General features: G+C 37.3%; 1 protein-coding gene across 2 annotated transcripts in view; it reads right to left on the bottom strand.

The window, feature by feature from the left end:
- Positions 1-21,880: 21,880 nt before the first annotated feature.
- COL11A1 (collagen type XI alpha 1 chain) overlaps positions 21,881-24,732 on the bottom strand; it is a 218,841-nt gene continuing 215,989 nt past the window's right edge. Inside the window, exon 67 of one of the 2 annotated variants that reach the window (XM_032155224.2) lies at positions 21,881-23,580. In XM_032155224.2, coding sequence (XP_032011115.1) covers positions 23,434-23,580 — 147 coding nt within the window. In that variant the 3' untranslated portion in view covers positions 21,881-23,433. The remainder of the gene's footprint in view (positions 23,581-24,732) is intronic. The other variant, XM_032155225.2, reaches the window with a different exon arrangement.

The raw sequence follows: 24,732 nt of genomic DNA, 5'->3' as shown, positions 1-24,732 counted from the left end.
TAAGTGTCCATCACAGATAAATGGATAAAGAAATTGTAGTACTTATACACAATGGAATACTGTTCAGCCATAAAAATGAATGAGATCCTGTCATTTGCAACAAGATGACTGGAACTGGAGGTCATTATGCTAAGTAAAATAAGCCAGGCACAGAAAGACAAACATTGCATGTTATCACTTATTTGTGGGATCTAAAATTCAAAACAATTGAACTTATAGAAATAGAGAGTATAAAGATGGTTATCAGAGACTAGGAAGAATAGTGAGGTGATGATGGGGAGGGGAGATGGTTAATGGATAGAAAAAAATAGTTAAAAAGAATGAATAAGACCTAATATTTAATATCACATTAGGGTGACCATAGTCAACAATAATTTAATTATAGGTTTTAAAATAAGTAAAAGAGTAGAATTGGATTATTTGTAACACAAAAGATAAATGCTTGGAGGGGATGGATAACCCATTTTACATGATGTGATTATTATGTATTGTATACTTATAATCAAATCTTTCAGGTACGTCATAGATATAGAAGCCTACTATGTGCCCACCAAAATTAAAAATTTTAAAAATGAAAACATAAATATAAAAGATAAATTCCTTTCTTTTTTCTTAAGTTTTACATTTCATATTTTAGTCAATCATCCAGGAGGAGTTAGTTTTGTATAAGATATGAGATGTAGCACAAGTTTTATTTATTTATTTGCAATTGTTTCCACATCATATGCTGAAAAGGCTATCTTCCTCCATGGGATTACTTTTGTGCCTTTATCAGAAATTTATTGGGCAAATTTGTGTCTATTGTGTCTATTTCTGAGTTCTCTATTCTTTTCCATTGATCTATTTGTCTAGTCTCCCAATACCACACACAGTGTTGATTACTATAGCTATAAAAGTCTTGCAATCAGAAAGAGCAGTCGTCCCACTTTATTCTTATTTTTTCAAAATTGTTTTAGCTATCCTAGTTGCTTTGGTTTTCAATACACATTTTAGAGTAATCTTGTACACATTTGCAAGAAAATCTTGCTTGGATTTTTACAGGAACTCAATTAAACATATATCAATTTTTGAGAATTGAGAACTTTATTGATACTTCAATACATTACCACAGTATTTCTCTTCATTTTTATAAATAACCTTTGATTTTTTTCGTCAGTGTTGTGTAGTTTTCAGCTTACAAGTCCTGTTTTGTTATGTTTACACATGAATATTTTATTTTTAGCAGTTATAAATGGTACTGTATTTTCAATTCTGATGTCTATGTGTTTATTGCTAGTATACAGCAATAGATTGCTGTTATGTTAATCTTGCATCCTTCAGCCATGTTGAATGCATTTATTAGTTCGAGATTTTTTACTTTTTATTTTTGTAGATGCCTTTGGAGTTTCTATACAGACAACCATCTTATCTGCAAATGGGAATGGTTTTATTTCTCCCTTTACAATCTCTGTCTTTTTGTATCTCTGTATTCTCTCTTCTTGTAAGGACTCCAGTCATATTGGATAAGAGTTCACCTTAATCATGTATAAACTCAACTTAACTTGAATTCATCTGCAAAGACAATATTTTCAAATAAAAGCATATTCTGAGGTTCCAAGTGGACATAACTATTTGGGAGACACTATCTGTTCTGTAACACTTGGGTTTTCTTTCTGCCTCATGTATTCCAAATTTGGAGTTGAAGAAGCTGGAAACCCAGAAATGCCAACAGACATGGACATAAAAAGCCCAAACAAAAGCTTATTTACTCTACCTACAGGGCCAGAAAAGGAGGAGCCTAGCAAGCCCAAAAATTTTTACATAGTAACTGCACTACTCCAACTGAAAACGTGGTGTCATCTTATTGACATCAAGAAAGACTCAGTGAGGATCACACACTTCTATCCTTGTGAGGCTGTGACAAAGCTCCCTACATCCCTGCAAGGATGATAGCAGAGAAAGCCATTGAAGATGCTGGGACTTTCATTTCCACTGTTGGCAGTGAGCTCTTCCCTGTGTTATCAATAGAAACCAATGAGAAACCTAAACTTCTGCCCCTAATTGTCAGGAAAGTAACAAGGCATCCCCTTGTCTCTACTGGAGTGGTGGCAGAGGCCCATTAGGAAATCAGGACTTTTACCCTTGCCCAGGAGTAATCAGGTCACTCCCACTGTGGTATTAATGGAGACTTGGTGGGGGAAGCCAAACCCCATCCCTGTAGTAAGGCCCCCCACTTGACTGATCTGCCTTTTTCTTTTGACTTTTCAGAATCTACTTATGTTTGTTTTATATACAGAGTCCAGGGTTTTTCAGTTGTACTTTGTGGGAGGAATAGGGGAATTACATCTACTCTATCTTCCTAGTGGCAGAAGTCACCCTAAATTTTATCTTAAGAAGAGTTTTCAAAGACTTTCTTGTTTATCTAACTTCCTCTCCAACACGTTCAATAAATTTTTAAAGGGGATTTAGTGAAAAAATAAAATGTAGTGAACTGAATGTAACATCCTTTCTAGATCAGCACAGGTGGTTGTGTGAGGCATGGTTCCAGTCCAAGGGCAAAATCCTCAGAGACAGCCCTTGAAGTTCAGTGTTTCAGAGTCTAGAAGCAGTCAGTTTATATACTATGCTCTTGTCTATGTTCTTATGTTCTTGGACAGCCCAGCCCTCCAGGATGATGGTAAGGACAAACAGAGTAGTCTGAGAACTTGTCTCTAGATTGCTTCAAACCTTACACAGGAACCCAGGAGAGTGAGCATCTCCCTGCTTTATTTTAGAGCTGAGCTCCAGATTTCAGAGGTTTCTTTATAAACATCAGTAAGTTTTTTAGTTTGACAAGATCACAGCAGTGCCATGAAGCCATCTGAAGCATCGAGGCTCAGGTTACCTCTTTGGCATGTAAGTCAGATGTTCTTCAAGATGTTGTTCTTTGCCTCTGACACAAATTCTTTCCACATCCTCTTCAGATATTTAATGTGGAGCTATCTCAACCAGGGATGAGCCATCCTCAAATTATTAATGACTTCATTTGCAAAATATGTTTTCTTTATGATGCCGTTGTATAAGATCAAACGAGAGAGGAGATCCTAAATACAGGCGAGCTTTCATAAAGATTTTACTTTGACAGCACCTTCACTTGGTTCTTGACTGCCTTCGCTATTCCGGTTGAAAGAGTGTAAGCTATCCCATAATATAGCCTGTTTTACCTTTTTGTTATTTCAATTACTTCTCACGAGATCTGACTCCCTTTCCACAATAACTGGCTGATCTGCCCAATTTCTACTGGATTTTTTAATATATCTCTTATAATTTCTGCTTTTCTTTTGGAAAACAAATTTCTTCTCTGATCAATATTTCTTAACATTTATCCTCTTTTGCTGCTTTTGTTAAAAATATTAGTCCTCTGTTTTAGGGCTCAAATACCTAGAAGGACCAATCAAAATGGGGCAAATCAAATATAAGCAAAACGACAGCGAGGGCAAGAGGACACAGCAAATTAGAGAATGCATGCCCCTATCTAACAGGTGCGGTGGGCACTTTTCGTTTTATCAGATTCTCCAAATTTTCAAGAGAAGCCAGAAATTCAGGCTTTTAGAGGTTGGCATCTAATTAAAAAGTTAAAATAAAAGGTGTATGTGACCACACAACATAGAGGTGAGTGCCAGATTTGGCTCTTTGGTCACCGATGAAGGACTTCTATTACACTACAATCTCTTTAATGATTTCTACAAAGGGTTCTACGGGTTTTCAAGCAAATAATTCTCCCGTGGCTCATAGTAACATCCCTCAGTGGCTTTGGAAATCAGAACAATTTAAGGCCAACTTATGGTGGAATCATGTCTCATGTATTTTTTCAGCTCCATCTGGCAAACAGCTCCCCCTGGCTCAAATAATCATTGTCCAGCTGACTGCTGGCAGTAGGGCAGGACTCCCTCAAAGAGTAGGACATGGGATATCTGCCCAAATCACTCTGTCTTGGGGATGAGTCTGTCTATACTGAATAGTTTATTATGCCACAAGCTGGTATATTGCTGTGCAGCTGCCTCTGCAGTGGCAGCTGAATGCATCTGTCACACAGAATCTGCAGACATTAATACTATTGTTATATTAGGCACTGGGATTTGATTTTCCTCAATACTTTATTTATTTCATTGAACAATATTGTATTTTCTTCTGCCCAAGTTGAGTTGTGAGACTAAATCGTCAGCAGATGCTTTAAATTGTTCTGTTGATGATAGCTTGTTTCTCTTTCCGGTATTGTTTTATCTCTGAAGTACTGCTTTGGGTTTTCAATTTTGGTGGACAGACCTGTGCTTCTCTTCACTGCAGAACTTTAAGCAAGTCTCTAAGGCATGTCTTACTATTTTATTTCTTGTTCCTAATGTGTCAGGCCAGGTTGGGCAGCAGCCTGCAGGAGCTGCAGTCTGTTTAACAGAAAGTTTCAGAACTACACTACAGAACTTTTTGGTGTGGTGAGAGGAAGAGGAAAAAATTCTCATAGCAATACTCCAAAAAAAAAAAAAAAAAAAAAGGAAATTCTACTCAGACATTTTGTCTGCCAAGATTTTTTCCACTAGATTCATGATGTAATCATTATGTTCCTTTTCTTCATGCACTTTCTCACTGCCATTTAGATGGAAATTTTCTACAAGACTTGTGGGGGTCTCAAAGATCATTTACCCACAGACACCCTCCTGTGCTACTAATGAACATTAGAGCCATTGAGATAAATTACCTCATGTCCTTATGAGAGGTGACAACATGCGGAGCTGGCGCGCTCTGCTTGAGGGGAGGTGTGGCGGGAGAGACGCAGGCGGCAACCGGAGCTGCGAGCAGCGCTCGCGCCTGCGCCAGTTCCCGGTGGTCAGGGGCTCAGCGGGCCCCGCACTCGGAGGAGACAGCTGTCGCCAACGGCCCCGGGCAGTGACGGGCTTAGCACCTGGGCCAGCAGCTGCAGAGGGTGCTCCGGGTCCCCCAGCACTGCCGGCCCGCCCGCACAGCGCTTGAATTCTCGCCGCGCCTCAGCCACCTCCCCATGGGGCAGGGCTCGGGACCTGCAGCCCGCCATGCTCGAGCTCCCCCAACCCCTCATGGGCTCCCACGCTGACCGAGCCTCCCCAATGGGCCCTGCCCCCTGCTCCACAGCGCCCGGTCCCATGGACCGCCCAAGGCCGAGGAGTGCCTACGCCCAGTGCCGGACTGGCCGGCAGCTCAGCCCCCGCCCCAACACGCAGAATCTATTAGGTGAAGCCAGCTGAGCTCCTGAGTTGGGTGGGGACTTGGACAACTTTTATGCCTAGCTAGAGGTTTGTAAACACACCAATCAGTGCTCTGTGTCTAGCTCAGGGATTGTAAACGCACCAATCAGCACTCTGTGTCTAGCTAAAGGTTTGTATAGGCAGCAATCAGTGCTCTGTGTCTAGCTAATCTAGTGAGGACTTGGAGAACTTTTACATCTAGCTGGAGGATTGTAAATACACCAATCAGCATTCTGTGTCTAGGTCAGGGATTGTAAACACACCAATCAGCACCCTGTCAAAACAGACCAATCAGCTCTCTGTAAAATGGACCAATTGGCAAGATGTGGGTGGGGCCAGATAAGGGAATAAAAGCAGGCTGCCCCAACCAGCAGTAGAGATTTGCTCTGGTACTCTTCCACTGTGTGGAAGCTTTGTTCTTTCACTCTTCACAGTAAATCTTGCTGCTGTTCACTCTTGGTCTGCACTGCCTTTATGAGCTGTAACACTCACCATGAAGGTTTGCAGCTTCACTCCTGAAGCCAGCAAGACCACGAACCCACCAGAGAGGGATGAACAACTCTGGACAGCAGGAATGAACAGCTCCAGATGTGCTGCCTTAAGATATATAACATTCACCGTGAAGGTCTGCACCTTTACTCTTGAAGCCAGCGAGACCACGAACCCACCAGAAGGAAGAAACTCCGAACACATCCGAACATCAGATGGAACAAACTCTGGACACACCGTCTTTAAGAACTGTAACACACACTGCAAGGGTCCACTGCTTCATTCTTGAAGTCAGTGAGACCAAGAACCAACCAATTCCAGACACAGAATTCAACTGTAAATCTGTCTTATCTTATCCTGGGCCTTTTTTGCTTTGTAGGCTGCTTATTACTGCCACAATCTCAGAACTTGTATTGATGTATTCAGGTATTCAACCTCTTCTTGGTTCAGCTTTGGGAGGGGGTATGTGTCCAGAAATTTATCCATTTCTTCTAGATTTTCTAGTTTGTGTTGATAGAGGTGTTTATAGAATTCTCTGATGGTTGTTTGTATTTCTGTGGAGTTGATGGTGATATCCCTCTTTCTGATTGTGTTTACTTGACTCTTCTTTCTTTTTTTCTTTATTAGTCTAGCTAGCAGTCTATCAATTTTACTATTTTTTTCAAAAAAACTACTTCTATATTCATTGTTTTTTTTTTTTAATTTTCCATGTCTCTATCTCCTTCAGTTCAGCTCTGATTTTGGTTATTTCTTGTCTTCTGCTAGCTTTGGGATTTGTTTGTTCTTGGTTCTCTAGTTCTTTTAGTTGTGATGTTAGGTTGTTAACTTGAGATCTTTCTAGCTTTTTGATGTGGGCATTTAGTGCTATAGATTTCCTTAACACTGTCTTTGCCACGTCCCAGAGGTTCTGTTACATTGTATCTTTGTTCTCATTAGTTTCTAAGAACTTCTTGATTTCTGCCTTAGTTTTATTATTTATCCAAAAGTCATTCAGGAGCAGGTTGTTCAATTTCCAGATAATTATGTGGTTTTGAGTGAATTTCTTAATCTTGAGTTCTAATTTGATTGCTCTGTGGTCCAAGAGACTGTTTGTTATTATTTCAGTTCTTTTGCATTTGCTGAGGAGTGTTTTACTTATAATTATGTGATCAATTTTACAGTAAGTTACATGTGTCGATGAGAACAATGTATAATTTGTTGTTTTGGGGTAGAGAGTTCTGCAGATATCTGTCAGGTCCACTTGATCCAGAGCTGAATTCAAGTCCTAAATATCTTTATTAATTTTCTGTCTCGATTATCTAATATTGACAGTGGGGTGTTAAAATCTCGCACTATTCTTGTGTGGGGGTCTAAGTCTCTTTGTAGGTCTCTAAGAACTTCCTTTATGAATCTGATTGCTTCTCTGTTGGGTATATTTAAGTTTAGGATATTTAGGTCTTCTTGTTGATTTAAACCCTTTAACATTATTTAATGCCCTTGTTTGTCTTTATTTTTATCTTTGGTGGTTTAAAGTCTGTTATGTCAGAAACTAGGATTGCAACCCCTGCATTTTTCTGTTTTTCAATTGCTTGGCAAATTTTCCTCTATTCCCTTATTTTCAGCCTACGTGTGTCTTTGCATGTGTGAGTGGTTTCTTGAAGACAGCTCATCGACGGGTCTTGGCGCTTTATTCAGCTTGCCATTCTCTGTCTTTTAATTGGGGGATTTAGCCCATTTACATTTAAGGTTAGTATTATTATGTGTGAATTTGATCCTGTCATCATGAGGTTAGCTTGTTACTTTGTAACAGAGTGGGGTAACACTGTCACTCACTGCTTCCCTTGGCTTGGGGTGGCGGTTCCTTGGACTCTGTGCCACTCCTGGGTGGTTTGTCACCCCCCTCCTTTTCTTTATACTCCATGGGTCAAGTTGTTCACCTAGTTATCCCCAATGCGAGAACATGGATATTTCCATTGAAGGTGCTGAATTCACTCACCCCTTTTCATTTCTCTTTGTGAGTGCTGCGGATGGCAGCTGCTTCTAATCAGCCATTTTGTTCCTACATCTGGCCTATCTTTGAAGTCTCAAAGGTGAGGAATAGGTCTGTCTCATTCACCATTGGATGTCCAAAAAGAGAAGTAAAAGAACATATGTCTTAGCTGCATCCATACACTTTTATGCACTCTTACTCCTATTTTATTTTTAATCTATATACTTCATTCACATTTAGCACCTGTTTGTCAATCACCATTTTATAGTTGCACAGAGCAAAACAATCCACTTTGCTCTCCAAATTTAGTAATTGTTAGTCACCTTTTTCTTTCCTGCTGCATGTGTTTCCTCTCCTCATATCCAAGAAATAATAATAGGGAACATAACTAGTTTACCTGTTACTAGCTTAATTTTGAGTGATACACACTGAAAGCAAAATCTCTTGTGTTATGCATTTGGAATGTGAGATCCAAAAATTTTAAGTTCCTAGCAATTTAATAAAACTCTCTCTTTTCTAAGAATGTAGGGTTATTGCTTAATACTAATGTGTCTTTTATCTACTCAAACAATATTTACTTAATACCTAGTTTTCTAGGCCTGCTGTAACAAAGTACCACAAACTGAGGCGCTTATACAACAGAAACTTGTGTTCTCACACTTCTAGAGGATGGAAGTTGAGAATTGAGATATAGATAGGCTTAGTTCCTTCTGAGAGCTGTGGGAGGAGGATCTGCTTCAGGCCTCTCTCCTGGTTTGTAAATGAATGTCTTCGTGTGTCTCTTTACATAGTTTTCCCTCTATGTGTATCTGCCTCTGTGTCCAAAGTTCCTTTTCATAAGGACTTCAGTCATAATGGATTAGGGCTCACAATTATTACTTTGTTTTAACTTGATTATCTCTTTAAAGACCTTGTGTCCAAATAAAATACATATGGGATACTGGGATTAAGACTTGGATGTATGAATTTTTGTAGGATACAACTCAACCCATAACATACCTATTATATAATTAGAAGTGATTTTTAAGCTGGGAGGGATATACATTTGTACTCTTTTTGGGTAGACTAACACTCATTAAAGAGCAGTATATGACACAAACAACTATGCAACCAAGGGCTGAAATTAAGTAGACCTCATGTTTGTACTGTAGAAGTTCAAAAATAAAAATAGCAATATGCATTGGAGTAATCAGCATTTGAGGCTTTAATAAAAATAAAAGTTTAATAGAAATAAAGTTGAATAATAAAAATAGAATTTCGGTAATTATGAAAAAGAAAAAAGCATTTAAGTTAGAGGATATGGGTAAGAGCACAGAACCAAACTGGAAGGCATATTCATGTCAGAGTGAATAGATGCTCTGACTCAGGGAGGAGAAACACATTGAGGAGAAATAGAAAAGAAGATTAAAAAAATAAAGCTTAGGGCAGATAGAAGCAGTTTTTGGATATTAAATATGTAAAAATTTTTTGAGTATGAGATTGACAAAGATTATGATAGAATCCAGATATCATCACAATCTTTCACTCCTTCCAATATTCATGCATTTTGCAATGGAACTTTACAGCTCCTCCCATTCAGAGGTAGAGACTATTATTTCTTTTCCTCTAGTGAACATGATGGCCTGTGACTTGCTTTTCCAATAGAAAGTCTGCTAATTAGCAGTGAAGCAGTTTTGACCCTTGTCCTCAAATGAATGGCCGTGTACATGTCTCATCTTTCTCTCTCTCCCTTTCTCTCTTTTCCCATTGTGATACCATTTGAAGAGATGTGGTCTAGCCTGCTGCCATGTGAAGGAAACCCACACAGGCAAGGGCATTCTTTATTGCTGGCCTCTAGTTGATCAACCAATTGCCAGCAAACACATGAACAATCTGAACCAAGATCAGCCTAGTTTGGTTCAGGCCAGAACAGCCCCCCATCCAGCACAAAGACTTTATATTTAAACCACAAAGTTTTTCAATTGTTTGTTAGGCAGCATTATTGTGGTAGAAGAGAAAACAAACTGTAACACTTTGTTACAGTAGGTAGATAGGCATGAGAAGAGAGCAGGAGAAGGCTCCTCCCAAAACACCCCCTCCACCTCACTAGCCACACACACACCAGGAATGTCAGTGGACCATTAGGTGATGGTCAGGAAGTTGTTAAACTGTATCTTTAAAGTAATAATTAGTCGCAGCTGGTGCCAGGGACAGGCAGTCTCCCAATAGATTAAAAAAAGCTGAAACTGTTTATCAGCATCTTCACAATAAGATCTCAGGAATTGGACAACTTGGCTCAAGCATGTGCACTAAGAGGAAAAATGGTGAAGTTTAACTGGTCTATGATCTTCCCCTAGGAATGGTAACTGATAAGGGAAGAATGCTTCAAGTGAGTATGCACAGAACCCAGTAAACAAATTGTGCATGTGGCCCCTCCCAAGTGCCAACAGGCCACTGTGTATGTGGACAGCCCACCTCAAGGGAAGAATCAGGCAAGAAGGGACACAAGACCTCAGAAGCATACACACATATAAAACCCTAAGTCAAGGGTCAAACTGTGCACAAGTCACCCATTTATCCTTCTTCCAAGTGTACTTTACTTCCTTTCAGTCCTACCCTACTACTCTAAAGTTTGTTAGTAAACTTCCACTCATGCTCTAAAATTTGCCTTGGTCTCTCCTTCTGCTTTCTGCCCCTCAGTCAAATTCTTTTTTTCTGAGGAGACAAGAATTGAAGTTGCTGCAGACCCCTATGGATTTGCTGCCAATAACAATCTGAATAATTAAGGGAAAATAGATCTGACAGCAATAGTGGTGTTCTTTGAAGTATTTGTGAGCCTATTTGGAAGTGAAAGTAGATGATTACAATAAGGAAGAATGTTTAGGAAATTGATTTAAGAATGAACTCAGACTAGAATACTAATAATTTAGTTTTACAATGAAAGAGTCATAAAAATATGAAGAGAAAACTGTAAAACCTTTCGAATAAAGGATTATAAATAATGCTGCTATAAAGACACATGCACACATATGTTAATTGCGACAGGATTCACAATAGCAAAGACTTGGAACCAACCCAAATGTCCAACAATGATAGACTGGATTAAGAAAATGTGGCACATATACACCATGGAATACTATGCAGCCATAGAAAAGGATGAGTTGACGTCCTTTGTAAGGGCATGGATGAAGCTGGAAACCATCATTCTCAGCAAACTATCACAAGGACAAAAAACCAAACACGGCATGTTCTCACTCATAGATGGGAATTGAACAATGAGAACACTTGGACACAGGAAGGGGAGCATCACACACTGGGGCCTGTCATGGGGTGGGGGGAGGGGAGAGAGATAGCATTAGGAGATATACCTAATGTAAATGATGAGTTAATGGGTGCAGCACACCAACATGGCACAGGTATACATGTGTAACAAACCTGCACATTTTGCACATGTACCCTAAAACTTAAAGTATTAAAAAAAAAAACTAGGGGAACATATAATCATCTGAGCAGTGGTCAGCATACCAACACATCTTTTCTGTCTCTTGTACTATTGATCATCTCATCATCTACCTCTGCCTCCTTCCTGTCCCTTTCACTCATTCTTCTCTCCATATGTCTCTCTCTTCCCTTTTGTGCGTGTGTGTGTGTGTGTGTGTGTGTGTGTGTGTGTACATCTTTTTGGCTCCCTCTTCCATTTCTATCTCTTCTTTTACATCTCTCTCTTTATTCCTCATCATTTTTGTTGTCCTCTTCTCTGATTTATTTCTCCATTCCCCATCATGCTTTCCTCCAACTCCCATCTCTCACCTACTATGTCCTCCATATGTGGATCTTTATAAATGCCCCTCTCCTTAAATGGCCAATAGCCTTAGCTGTATTAATAAAAAACAGACATCTGAGCCAAGCTACAATGGTAATACCCCAATATACAGTCCCTGGTCTACATGCAAGCATACACTCCCATGACCATAGATTTCTGCTCAAGGTAACTGATTGGCATTCCAGGAAGGTCTGAACTGATCACAATCTTATAGGCCATAGAATGATGACTTTGCTGTTTGCTGGAGAGAAGCTCATAGTGCTCTGTCAGCACCATCATGGCATATGTTATATCATTTCAGCACTCTTATATTTTCTTGAACTCAGTCTGATGTGGCAACCTGTCCCCATGTTGCTCAGAGTCCAGTCAGATAGTCTCATGCCTCTCATTGCACACCTCATTTATGCCATCCATTCCGTGCTTACTTACTACTAAGGTTCAAGACACCATACGACCTTCTCAGAATCCATGATATAGCCCACCTTATCAGATTAATGATATTTTCAGCTTCCAGCCAGCAAATAAATAGTGCCACTGACCAGATTTTCCTTGCTGACTCACTGTGCAGTTTATGGCATGTGTGGTGAATGCTGCTGCTACTCTTGCACTGATCCAGCTTTTCCAGGAACTGCCTTCAGAGGCCAGGGAATAAAACCTGGAAAACTGGGGAGAGTTAATATTCAATGGGGTAAATGTTGACTTATGAGAGACAGGAGATGGAAAGGAGCTGGTGAATAAATTCTCTTCCACTGATAGTAATTATTCTGAGGTCCTATGTTTTCATAAAGTCTTGTTTGAGAACTGCTGCTTGACAAGAAATCAGCCGTACTTTATGATGATGCTCTGGCCAATTTGGTCATTTGCCTTTCTTTATTTCCTCCCATGCTGCCTTTTTCTTCATATTACTTTTCTGGGTTTGCAAGCCCCCTAAAATGTTTGCTTCAGACTTGGTCTTCCAGGGAAATAATGCTAAAACTTTTTTCCAAAATTGCAATTACTAATCTCCATGGTGGTCATAAAACCAAGTCAGACCACTTGAAGTCTAGCCACACTATTTTTTATTGATATATAATATTTATACATACATAGTTGATACATGTGATTTTTTTGTTATATGCATAGAATGTGTAATGGTTCAAGTCAGGTCATTTAGGGTATTCATCACCTTGAGTATTTACCATTTACATGTGTCGAACAAACACATTTCAAGTCTTTGAAATATACAGCACTTTCTTATTTACTATAGTCTCCCTACTCTGCTATTTAACATTAAAATGTACTACTTCTATCTAACTTTATGTTTCTACCCATTATCCAACCTCTCTTAATTCCCTCCCACCTTTCTTAATTCTCTCCCAACCCACATTCTTCCCAGTCTCTGGTATCTTTTACTCTGCCCTCTATCTTCATGAGATGAACTTTCTTCACTCTCACCTATAGTAAGAATATTAAAGATTTGTCTTTCTGTTTCTGGCTGATCTCACTTAAAACAATAACCTCCAGTTCTATACATGTTGCTGCAAATGACAGAATTTCATTTATTGTGGATAGTGTTCCATTGTGTATATATACCATATTTTCCTTATTCATTTATCTGTTGAAGGGCACTTAGGTTCATTTTATATCTTTGTTATTGTGAATAGTGCTGCAATAAACATAGAATTGCAAGTAAAAAAATGGAGATGGGGAAAATTAAGAAATTATTTGGCTTTTTGTCAAGTATTATAGCTAATCTTTTGCAACTTTCTTTTAAAATATCTCTAAAGTGATTTTTATGGCTCAAATAAGCATTTTTTTTAACCCATTCCTTTCATCAGTTTGTTAAAACATACTTAGTCATTTGTGGTGCTAAGAATGGGAAGTTTGAAAAACATTTCTATAAAATGTGTGGTCACTTTTGAAACTTTCAGAAAAAATAAAAAGGCTTCGCTTTGAATGATTAGTTAGAATGTGAACAACAAAGCAGCTTAGATTTTTGATAAGAACTTGCATTAAGATGACTTTGGTCTTTCAGTTAGTAAGATTTTCTACATGTTCCAGTTCCATGGCATATCAAGGACAAAGTCAAATTGAACATTTTCCTGTCCTGCTCCTTGGCTTTCTGCCAGACTCACAGGGCTTCATTATACCTATACTCTATTTTAAATTAAATCCTTCCCACAGTTGTTTTACAGGGTGTGCCATCTGAGCAAGGAAGGATCTCATAAAATGAGTGTAAGAGGCACACCCATATATATAAAAACTATGAAAATATGGATAAATATTCCAAGGATAATTTTTGTTTTACTTTGTTAGGGGACCAAGAATAAGATGAATTTTTGAATAATTGAGTAAGTTAATGGTCATGGGTATATGTTTGTTAAGAATAGGAGAATAGACCAGGTGCAATAGCTCATGCCTGTAATCCCAGCACTTTGGGAGTCTGAGGCAGGTGGATCACTAGGTCAAGAGATCTAGACCCTCCTGGCCAACATAGTGATGCCCCGTCTCTACTAAAAACACAAAAATTAGCTGGGCGTGGTGGTGCACGCCTGTAGACCCAGCTACTCTGGAGGCTGAGGCAAGAGAATCACTTGAACCTGGAGACAGAGGTTGCAGTGAGCCGAGATCATGCCACTGCACTGCAGCCTGGCAACAAGAGTGAAACTCTGACTCAAAAAAAAAAAAAAAAAAAAAAGGAGAATAGTAATCTTAGGTCGTTTTAATACAATTCTCATAAGTAATCAAGTAATTTTCTTTTAGGTCTATATTAACTATTAAAACAGAATACATTAATTTTAGGTAGAAATTAGTGACTGAAGAAGAAAAGAGAAAATATACATGGTGTCTGCCTTTTCTCCCTTGGGCTCTTTAGTTGTTGTGATTCTTCAAAGATCCGTACATCTGCACATCCGTTTTCCTTTTGTTACACAAATGTGTTACTTAAAGACAACGTGGAGACTTCAGTAATACTAATCCTTCTGATAACAAGGCATATAATTTTGATACAGATCTGCATTACTGTGAACGATACTTGCTGGGAAGGCTTGCCTAGTAACTGATGCATTATATGATACTAAGCCACCACTGAGCCTGCCTCCAGCTGCTCTATTTGAATGAAGTTAACTAGAATTAGCCTAAAGATCCTCTGTTTTTAGTTTTTTATTTAATGATTCATCTCTTCTTTGGTGTTACAAATGAGAATTCAATATGGAAATATCTAATTTCCATGACAAGGCTAGTGTATTTGTGCAGCTTGTTCCTAGTGACTTCAAATTATTAAAAAAACAAAATACAGAAAGAAGCAACATCTATCTTCAATATATGCAAAATTACTTATGAAACTAATGTTTCCTAGACTTTTAGATTTTTTTCACTTAGAAGTACATTACAAATAGCATCCCATGTCATTAAATTTACTAAACCTGATTTTTTAACAACTTTATTATTCAAGCTGCAGATGTACCTAACCTTTTTGCAAACCAATTTCTTAATAGCAAACATTTATATTCTTTTCATTTTTAACTGATATTGGATAGAGCATTGCAATGAACATATTTTAGGTAAAATCTATCTACATGCAATAGAGTCATACAATTCAACTAGCATCACAATGCCAAATTACATTGTACTTAGACATAGGAGACCAGAGTGAACCAACTTGGACAGAGGCAGAATAGGAAGGAATGTAACTCAGGTGGCCTTAATCAACAATTTAATGTGTTTGACATCTATTCCCTTGGCCAGTGTTTTCTAGATTAAATAACTGATCACTTTAATGAGTACAACTAATATCTTCTGAAATAAAATACAATAACATAAAATGGAATATTACATACCAGGATGAATCACAAGTAATGTATTTTCAAAATGTTATTTCAGTTTTGGTTGGAGTGCCTATAGATAAGAGAATGAGACAGAAGGAGTGGTTGTGAAATGAATGTTTTACACATGGTAAAACAGAATAAGTGAAAGTCAGTGGGGTAGGTGATAGGAAGCCATTGAGGAATTTTCTATATGGGAGTGAACTGTGTATGGAACTTAGATTTGGAAATAAGGAAAGTAAAAAATCACGTAGCAAGGCTTTTAAAATTGTGTAGTGAACAATCATTACTATACAAACTTGGGCAGTGGTGTAACTGACAAATGGATTCTTCTCACCTGCTGCCTGGATAGAGCTCATTTATCAAGACAGGGGAATTGGCAATAAAGAAAGAGAGTTTAATACATGTAGAGCTGGCTAAAAGGGATACCAGAGTTGTGTTATTACTCAAATCAGCCTTTCCAAAAATTTGGAGGCTAGAGTTTTTCTAAGATAGTTTGGCAGGCAGAGGGCTAGGATATGGGTCCTGCTGATTGGTTGAAAATGCAATCATAGTGGTGTGGAAATGGTCCTTGAGTGCTGAGTCCCTTCTGGGTGAGTGTCACAGAGATGTCGCTGGCCCTCTTGGGACCATCTGGTCAGAAACGCAAAAGCTTGAAAACACATCTCAAAAGGTCAGTCTTAGGTTCTACAGTAGTAATGTTATTTACAGAAAGAATTAGAGAATTTGCAAATCTTGTGACCTCCAGAATAATGGCTGGTAATCATTTTATTATGCCTGTATCTTGGGCAGATATCAGGCCCTTCTCACCCTCCTAATCTGGTGATCTTTCGTTAGTTTTACAAAGGTGGTTTAGTTTTGGAAAGAGCTATTATTAAACTATAGACTAATTTCCTTCCAAAGTTAGCTTGGCTATTGCCCAGGAATGACCAAAGGCAATTTGGAGGCTAAAGGCAAGATGGAGTTGGCTAGGTCAGATTTCTTTCACTGTTATAATTTTCTCACTGTTATTTTCGCCAAGTTGATTTCAGTGGTAATGAAGATAAAGAGGAAGGAAGAGGTCTGAAAGATACATAAGAATAATTGACAGAAATGGATGACTGGTTTGAAAGAACAGCAAGCAACTGATAATTACTCCAAATGTCTTTGGCCCAGGCAAAAGAGTAGATGGTGGTGCCATTAAGTGAGATAAGGAGCACAGGAGGCCGGGCGCAGTGGCTCACGCTTGTAATCCCAGCACTTTGGGAGGCCGAGGCGGGCGGATCACGAGGTCAGGAGATCGAGACCACGGTGAAACCCCGTCTCTACTAAAAATACAAAAAAAAAATAGCCGGGCATGGTGGCGGGCGCCTGTAGTCCCAGCTACTTGGAGGCTGAGGCAGGAGAATGGCGTGAACCCGGGAGGCGGAGCTTGCAGTGAGCCGAGATTGCGCCACTGCACTCCAGCCTGGGCGACAGAGCGAGACTCCGTCTCAAAAAAAAAAAAAAAGGAGCACAGGAAATGGGAGCAGATTTTGACATGATAAATTGTCATCTCTGAAAATATGCATATTGGATTAGGTAAATATTTTATTTGTGATGTCAAAAATTTTCAAAAGGGTTCAGAAGATAATTTAAATTGCAGTAGATTGAAAAGTAAATCTTGTGTAAAAAAGGTAGAGGCTAGGCGCAGTGACTCACACCTATAATCCCAGTACTCTGGGAGGCCGAGGCAGGAAGATTGCTTGAGTACAGAAGTTCAAGACCAGTCGTTGTCAACATGGCAAGACTCCCACCTCTACTAAAAACAAAAAAAAATTAGTGGCTGTAATGCTCTGATCTTTTTCAAACTAGATATTATTATTCCCATAAATAATTCATAATTATGTCCAAGGCTTACAGTTTATTTAGTTATTCCTTATGTGCCAATGTTTATCTAGGAAAATTTTAACATTAGGAGACAAAAGTATATAACAAAATTTTAGCAGTTAATAACTCTATAAATGCATCTCTTCTACGGTTGATAATGTACACAAACTTTTACTTATATGAGGAAAGCAACTGGCCCAAAACATTGTAAGTATGTATTGTTTAAGTAATTGCAAGTTATTTTCATATGTAATTTCTACAATGGTGTATGAGATACAATAGAAGATACAAAGTCAAGCAGTAGAGTTATGCCAGATATCATTTATTTCACTGAGACTTGTTGGCTTTTCAGATTTTAGTAAAAATAAGATTTCTATGTTGTTATAAGTTCTTAAAGGCTGGGCAACTATTTTAAGATGTGTCTGGTGAATGACCCTGAAATGTTTGTAAATTATTAAAAAAGAATTTTTAAAAAATGGATTTCTGACCAGGCGTGGAGGCTCATGCCTGTAATCCCAGCACTTTGGGAGGCCGAGGCGGGTGGAACAACTGAAGTCAGGAGTTCGAGACCAGCCTGACCAACATGGAGACACCCTATCTCCACTAAAAATACAAAATTAGCCATGTGTGGTGGCACATGCCTGTAATCCCATCTTCTCTAGAGGCTGAGTCGGGAGAATCGCTTGAACCTGGGAGGCTGGGGTTGCAGTGAGCCAAGATCACACCATTGCACTCCAGCCTGGGCAACAAGAGATAAACTCCATCTCAAAAAAAAAAAAGATTTATACTTTTTTCTTCATTTTAAATAATCCATGTATTATTACCATAATACAAATCTGCCTTATCACCCACTTAAACATCTTCAACAATCTCTTGGCACTTGGTCTTCATTATCTGACTTACCTCACAGATTCATTCAACATGCATAGAATGTCTACTAGATATATCCTGAAAAATCTGCCAACATTGTCATTCTCAACACGACTTCCATTGTGACTGTCCTACTTAAGAACTAACATTCATTCTTCATTATATGTTGCATAACATCCAGACTCTTTTGTGTGATTTTAAGCCATTATAACCCAACCCTAAATACAGACCTTGGCAATCCATCACGTGTGTTCTTTCACTGACTGCTGTTTCATCAAAATTCTTGTCCTTTTCATATGCTATCCCTGCTTATGCTTCTGGAATACTTTCATGGATTTTCTATTTAAAGTTATCTTCTTTTTCTCCTTCACACACTCATCTAAACCCTACAAATACTTGGGGACCTACCATCATCTTTACAATGTACACCTATAAACTGTTATTCCTATCCCAGGTCTGTGAATCTCTGTATAGTCAGAAACTTCATAATGAGCTTTTCTTTTAGATGAGATGGATGCATCTCTTCCATTAGGCTATTAATAAGGATATAGTAAAGACAACTTATAACATAATTCTTTTGTGAACTTGACTTCTTTTTATTAGAAACCTGGACACATCACAATGCTAAATCGTATAATTGATTATTGATTAATTGATGAATAAATGAAGACCATATTTTCTGGCATTGACATTCCATTATTCCATGATTCAAAACCCACTGAATATATTTTTAGAAAATATTTACATAAAAATTGTGAGAGACTTTCAAGAATTTAATCCAAAATCTACAATGAAACCTCAATTTGCCCTAGTCATATCGCTTTTTTACTTTTAGTTAAACAGATAATACTTTAAGAGTTGGCATTATTATTATTTTTTTATTCTTATTTATTTCACTAGTGTCTTAGTTCATTTTCATACTGCTATGAAGAAACATGAAAGACTGGGTAATTTATTTAAAAAAAAACAAGTTTAAAGGACTCACAGTTCCATATGGCTGTGGAGGCTTCACAATCATGGTAGAAAGCGAAGGAGGCGCAAAGGCATATCTTACGTGATGGCAGACAAAAAAATGTGTGCAGGGGAACTGTCTTTTACAAAACCATCAGATCTCATGAGACTTATTTACTATTATGAGAATAGCAGGGGAAAAACCCTCCCACATGATTCAATACCTCTCACCAGGTTCCTCTCACATGTAAGGATTATGGGAACTACAATTTAAGATGAGATTTGGGTGGGGACATAGCCAAACAATATCATTCTGTCCTTCCCCCTCCCAAATCTCATGTTCTCACACTTCAAAACGAATCATATCTTCCCAAATGTCCTCCAAAATCTTAGCTCATTTCAGCACTAACTCAAAAGTCTATAATCCAAAATCTCTTCTGAGAATAGGCAAGTCAGTTCCACCTATGAGCCTGTAAAATCAAAAACAAGTGAGTTACTTCCTAGATTCAATGGAGTACAAGAATTGAGTAAATACACTCATTCCAAATGGGAGAAATAAGCCAAAACGAGGGGGACTTAGGCCCCATGCAACTCTGAATTCTAGTGCGGCAGCCAAATCTTAAAGCTCCAAAATGATCTCCTTTGACTCTATGTCTCACATCCAGGTCATGCTGATGCAAGTTGTGGGTTCTCATGTTCTTGGGAAGCTCCACCCCATGACTTTTCAGGATACAGCTCTTCTCCTGGCTTCTTTCATGGGCTGGTGTTGAGTTGCTGTGGCTTTTCTCGGCACACAGTGTAAGCTGTCAGTGGATCTATCATTCTGGGGTCTGGGGATTGTGGCCGTCTTCTCACAGCCCCACTAGGAATTTCCCCAGTGGTGATTCTGTGTGGGAGCTCCTACCCCACATTTCCCTTCTGCACTGCCCTAGCAGAGGTTCTTCATGAGGGCTTTGACCCTGCAACCCACCTTTTACTAGATATCCTAGACATTTCCATACATCCTCTCAAATCTAGGCAAAGGTTCCCAAATCTCAGTTCTTGACTTCTGTGAAGTCACAGCCCCAGCACCACATGTAAGCTGCCAAGTTTGTATACTATATATTTACATGATGGGGTATAATTATACAACCTATCATTATTTTATGTATATTAATGCTGGCAATCCTAGTGTAAATTCCAGCTTTCTGGAATAACCCTGTCATCCACTGATATAGTTGGGATGTGTCCACACTCAAATATTATATTGAATTGTAATCCGCAATGATGGAGCTGGGGCCCAGTGTGGTGTAATTGGACTTGGGGGTGGATCCTTCATGAAGAGTTTACCGGCATCCTCTTGGGCTGTTTTTGTGATAGTGAGTTATCATGAGATATGGTTATTTAAAAGTGTGTAGCACCTCCCCTCTCACTCTCTTTTGCACCTATTCCAGCCATGTGAGACGCCTCACTCTCGCTTTGCCTTCTGCCATGATTGGAAGCTTCCTGAGGCTTCCCCAGAAGTAGAAACTGCTATTCTTCCTGTACAGCCTGCAGAACCATGAGCCAGTTAAACCTATTTTCTTTATAAATTACTCAGTTTCAGGTATTTCTTTATAGCAATGGAAGAATGAACTAATGACATGTTATGATGACCACAAAGAAGACTGAGTTTGTACCACGGCATACATGTGTTTTATGGTGCCCAGAACATAAAATCTATAGGCAGTGGAGGAGAAACAAGATTTGAAATGTAGAGAATCAGAAGCTAGTCTGTGGAAATTTCTCACAAATTTTGTAGTGCATATGAAATATATGTAATAGAGATTTTCTTAAATTTTTAAATACTCTACAAATTTTATAATACCAATAACAAGGTCATGAAACAGAAATATTTCTAAGGTATCAATAAGAAACATTTTTTCACCTTCCATATTAGAATATCTTACTCTATAGGAAGTTAAATTATGAAATCTCTTATAAAGAGGCACTCCAAGAGACTGCAGCCAAAAATATAATATTAAAAAATCACAGAAGTGTTTCAGAAAGAAAAAAACATTGTTTTCCCAGATTTCCTGTTTTTTTGTGTTAACTTTTTAATAAAATTAATAATTTGTTGTAATAGCTTTACTCATTATAGTCACTTCTGTACCTTGTGTTCGTAGTTTTATTTCTTAAAGAAAGTTAGATCAAATTTCATGTGCACTAAGTCCATGAATTACCCTGCCTTCAAGGTCAATACTGTTCTTTGTATTTTTCATATGAATAACATACCTGCTGGGGCCAGAATTAAAATGTCATCGAACAAGTTTTTTTCTATTCTGGTGAGCTTTCTTTTGTCTAGATTACATCAATCATAAGGGAGAGAAAAAAGTCTGATGTCCTGAAGAAGACTATATCCATATATGGAAAGAATATAAAAGCATAGACATTCAATTATCTATTTATTCTATTGAGTGCCAAATTAAAGTTTATTTGGTTTAAACGGATAACACTGCATCCCTGATGCAGGCTAATATGCAAAATATTCTGTTATTGCTATACTTTCATTAAAGTAAATTTTCCAATGTATATAATCCTTCTATTCCGTAATACAAAAATTTTACGTATATTTTAGATAATATATTTTAAATAAAAAAGTTCTGAGTATATTAATTTTGAAATAAAAACACATTTGACACTTTGTAAAATATTTAATTACAAAAATATCTCTTTGAAATTTTAAGTATAATCTACCTTTATTTTATAAATTTAGCATTACCATATTCTTTTTACTATTTTACGCATGTGGGGGATTTAGACAACTTATCTCTGAATGGTAATATGTTTGTTCAGAAGTGTAAAACTATTCTAATCTGGATGGTCAAGAAAGAATCAAAAGCTTTATCTGCAATTGAGAATAATTTGGAACCTATTTAAGAAAGAAAATGACCAATCCAGGTAGCCAAGACTTGAGTTTATTTATTGGATTCATATCTCCCTTCTTAAAAGGACTTTTACAAACTTGATTTCAAAAATAAAAGAAATTCTTTATGACAAATTTCACTTTTTAATTTCAATATTACAGTTATGTTCTTTTGTGATAAATTATCTGTTGAAACTGTTCCAGTGAAATCTGGTATCAATTAATTTAACACTTTATATATGAAATAATAAAACATTTATTTTCAAGTCTTACATATATTACTTAAAATAGATACAAAATTCAGTTTTTAATTTTTAAATTGTATTGCTATTTCAAACTACCTTAAAGTAAATACCTTAATGGAAAAAAAGTTTAGATTTTCCTGAATGACTTAAAACAAATACTCTTAATAACAGTCCACCATATGTTATTTATTTAGCAATTAGGTAGGTCAAATGATTTATAAAATTATCTTGAAAGGAAAAAAGTAATATTTGTTGGGCAAGTAAAATAATTTTCAAGACTATTATAATATGCAACTTAGAATCAAATTCAAGAACTTGATTGATAAAATCTAACATTGCACAAATTCATAAATAATTGTTTAATTTCCATCTTTAATATTAACCTGCATTATTGAAGCACACTGAAAACAATGAGATGAGATAAGGTAGAAAAAAATATATACATATGATTGTTTGCTTGATGGAAGCATTGATTTGTTAATATACTTTCTTACACACATTTCCCTGTCCAAAAATATAAACTTGCTTGTTTTCCATATATACAAGTATCCTGTGAAATCCTGGATTCTGAGAAGAAAAAGTTTGAGGTATAGCCTTGAATAAAGCATCAAAATGCATAATATTTTTGGCTGAAATTCAGCAAAATGACCGTCGGCAGAGAAGAGTTGATCGGAGTGTGCTTCCAAAAGTCTTCCAGATTTTTGCCCTCTGAGAATTTTGTTGGCGACATCAAATAATTGAACTCTTCAACATCAATATATACAAAGGCATTTTATTATTAACCAAAGAAAGGGACTTAGAGTCATCAGAAATTACAACTTTATTTTTTCATAATACATATATTTATTGCCATCAGAGTTCTGCAATTCTCATAAAATTAGAGTCAGATGGAATTCAGGGACACGTGCAAGTTTTGGAAATGGACACAGATAACAGTATAGAACTGTACACAAAATAATTACAATTTATTAAACACACTGTTTTAGTACATCCTGGATGGATGAGAATGAGCACCATATTTTTATGAATATATATTTTTCTCTTTTTGTTTTCTACAGCACCAAAGAAATTCAAATAGGAAAAGGAGAGTTGAGAATTGGGAATCAAGAATCAGCCCTGTTTCCATCTTAGCCACACTAACTTATATCTTTATGATTTTCAAAGCTTTTGCCATGTGATTCTGCCCCCACAAGGGCATCGGTATTTCCTAAATGGTACCTGTATATGTAGCAAGTTGTTTTCTATACCATCCTTATTCAAAACTTGCATGTGGCACAAAATGGGTTGGTGGCACCAAGGTATATTTTATGTTGATTTGATGTGTTCTTTGTCTTAATCTTAGCCAAGAAAACAAACAGGACCAACTTCAAATCCGAACTTCTGATTCTGATCACCAAAGTCATTGATCATGACATCAACAATAGGTACTTGATCAATTTTTGGTGTATTGATTTCAATGACAGTCTTTTCATAGCCTTTTCTGGACTGTAAAATAAAGCAGAAATAAAAAGTTATACAATCTTTTAATATTTTTAAATGCATCTTATTTTTTCTTGGGCTTCTGAGTGGAGGTAAGAAGCTGAGAGAGAAGAGAATAGAAAAACAAATTTTCTATTATCTATGTAATAATTCTTATCACTGATATAGTTCTAAATTTTGAATATTGATTACTACATTTAATATTTAGCTGTAACTACTTAACTATGAAGTGCTATATATTTCATAGTTAAAAGAGGCTTGAGTTAAATACAATTTAATGTGAAAATTGATGTTGGTATTGAATCCTCATATATATATATTTTTTCCTTTTTTTTTTTTTGAGATAGAGTCTTGCTCTGTTGCTCAGGCTGGAGAGCAGTGATCTCAGCTCACTGCAACTTCTGCCTCCTGGTTTCAAGCCATTCTCCTGCCTCAGTCTCCCGAGTACCTGGACCTCCTGGCATGTGCCACCATGGCTGGCTAATTTTTGTATTTTTAGTAGATGAGGTTTCACTTGTTGGCCAGGCTGGTCTTGAACTCCTGACCTCAGGTGATCTGCCCGCCATGGCCTGCCAAAGTTCTGGGATTACAGGGGTAAGACATCACACCCAGCCCCTCCTGTATAAATAATACATCTTTACCATTATAGTTAACATATACATAGTCAAATTCTACAGAAAAAGTTGAATACAGGTTCCGAGCTATAACGCAGAAGGTCAAAAGTCAAAAAAATTTATTCTGCTATATGTTAATTTTATAAATATTTAACAACAAACTATAGTGGAAAAGCTTTTCCCAACTCTTGCTCCATTCATTTGCTTTATTCTCTCTTCTTCATTCTACCTGCACTCCACTCATTTTGATGAAAACATGAACTTATTTTTTTATAATTGTGACTTCTCTTCAGTCATCAATACTCAGCTAAAGCAATGAGCTTTTTAGGGCACCTATTTATTATTTTCTTATATAAAATCTTATGTGTGTGAAAAAGGTAGTTCTATAAGGTAGAGATAACAATAATGATAGTGGATCTCAAACTGATATAGTACAAATTAACAAGCTTCTTATAAACAAAATATAGGGCTAAAAATTATTGATATTATAAATGGTATAATGGTGATTCATTTATCTGTCATTTTAAAATCACCAATAAGGAGG

Source organism: Hylobates moloch, unplaced genomic scaffold (genome assembly GCF_009828535.3).
Source record: "Hylobates moloch isolate HMO894 unplaced genomic scaffold, HMol_V3 SCAFFOLD_5, whole genome shotgun sequence".
Taxonomy (NCBI): Eukaryota; Metazoa; Chordata; class Mammalia; order Primates; family Hylobatidae; genus Hylobates; species Hylobates moloch.
Note: the sequence above shows the minus strand (reverse complement) of the source record. Positions and strands in the feature narration are given on the sequence as shown.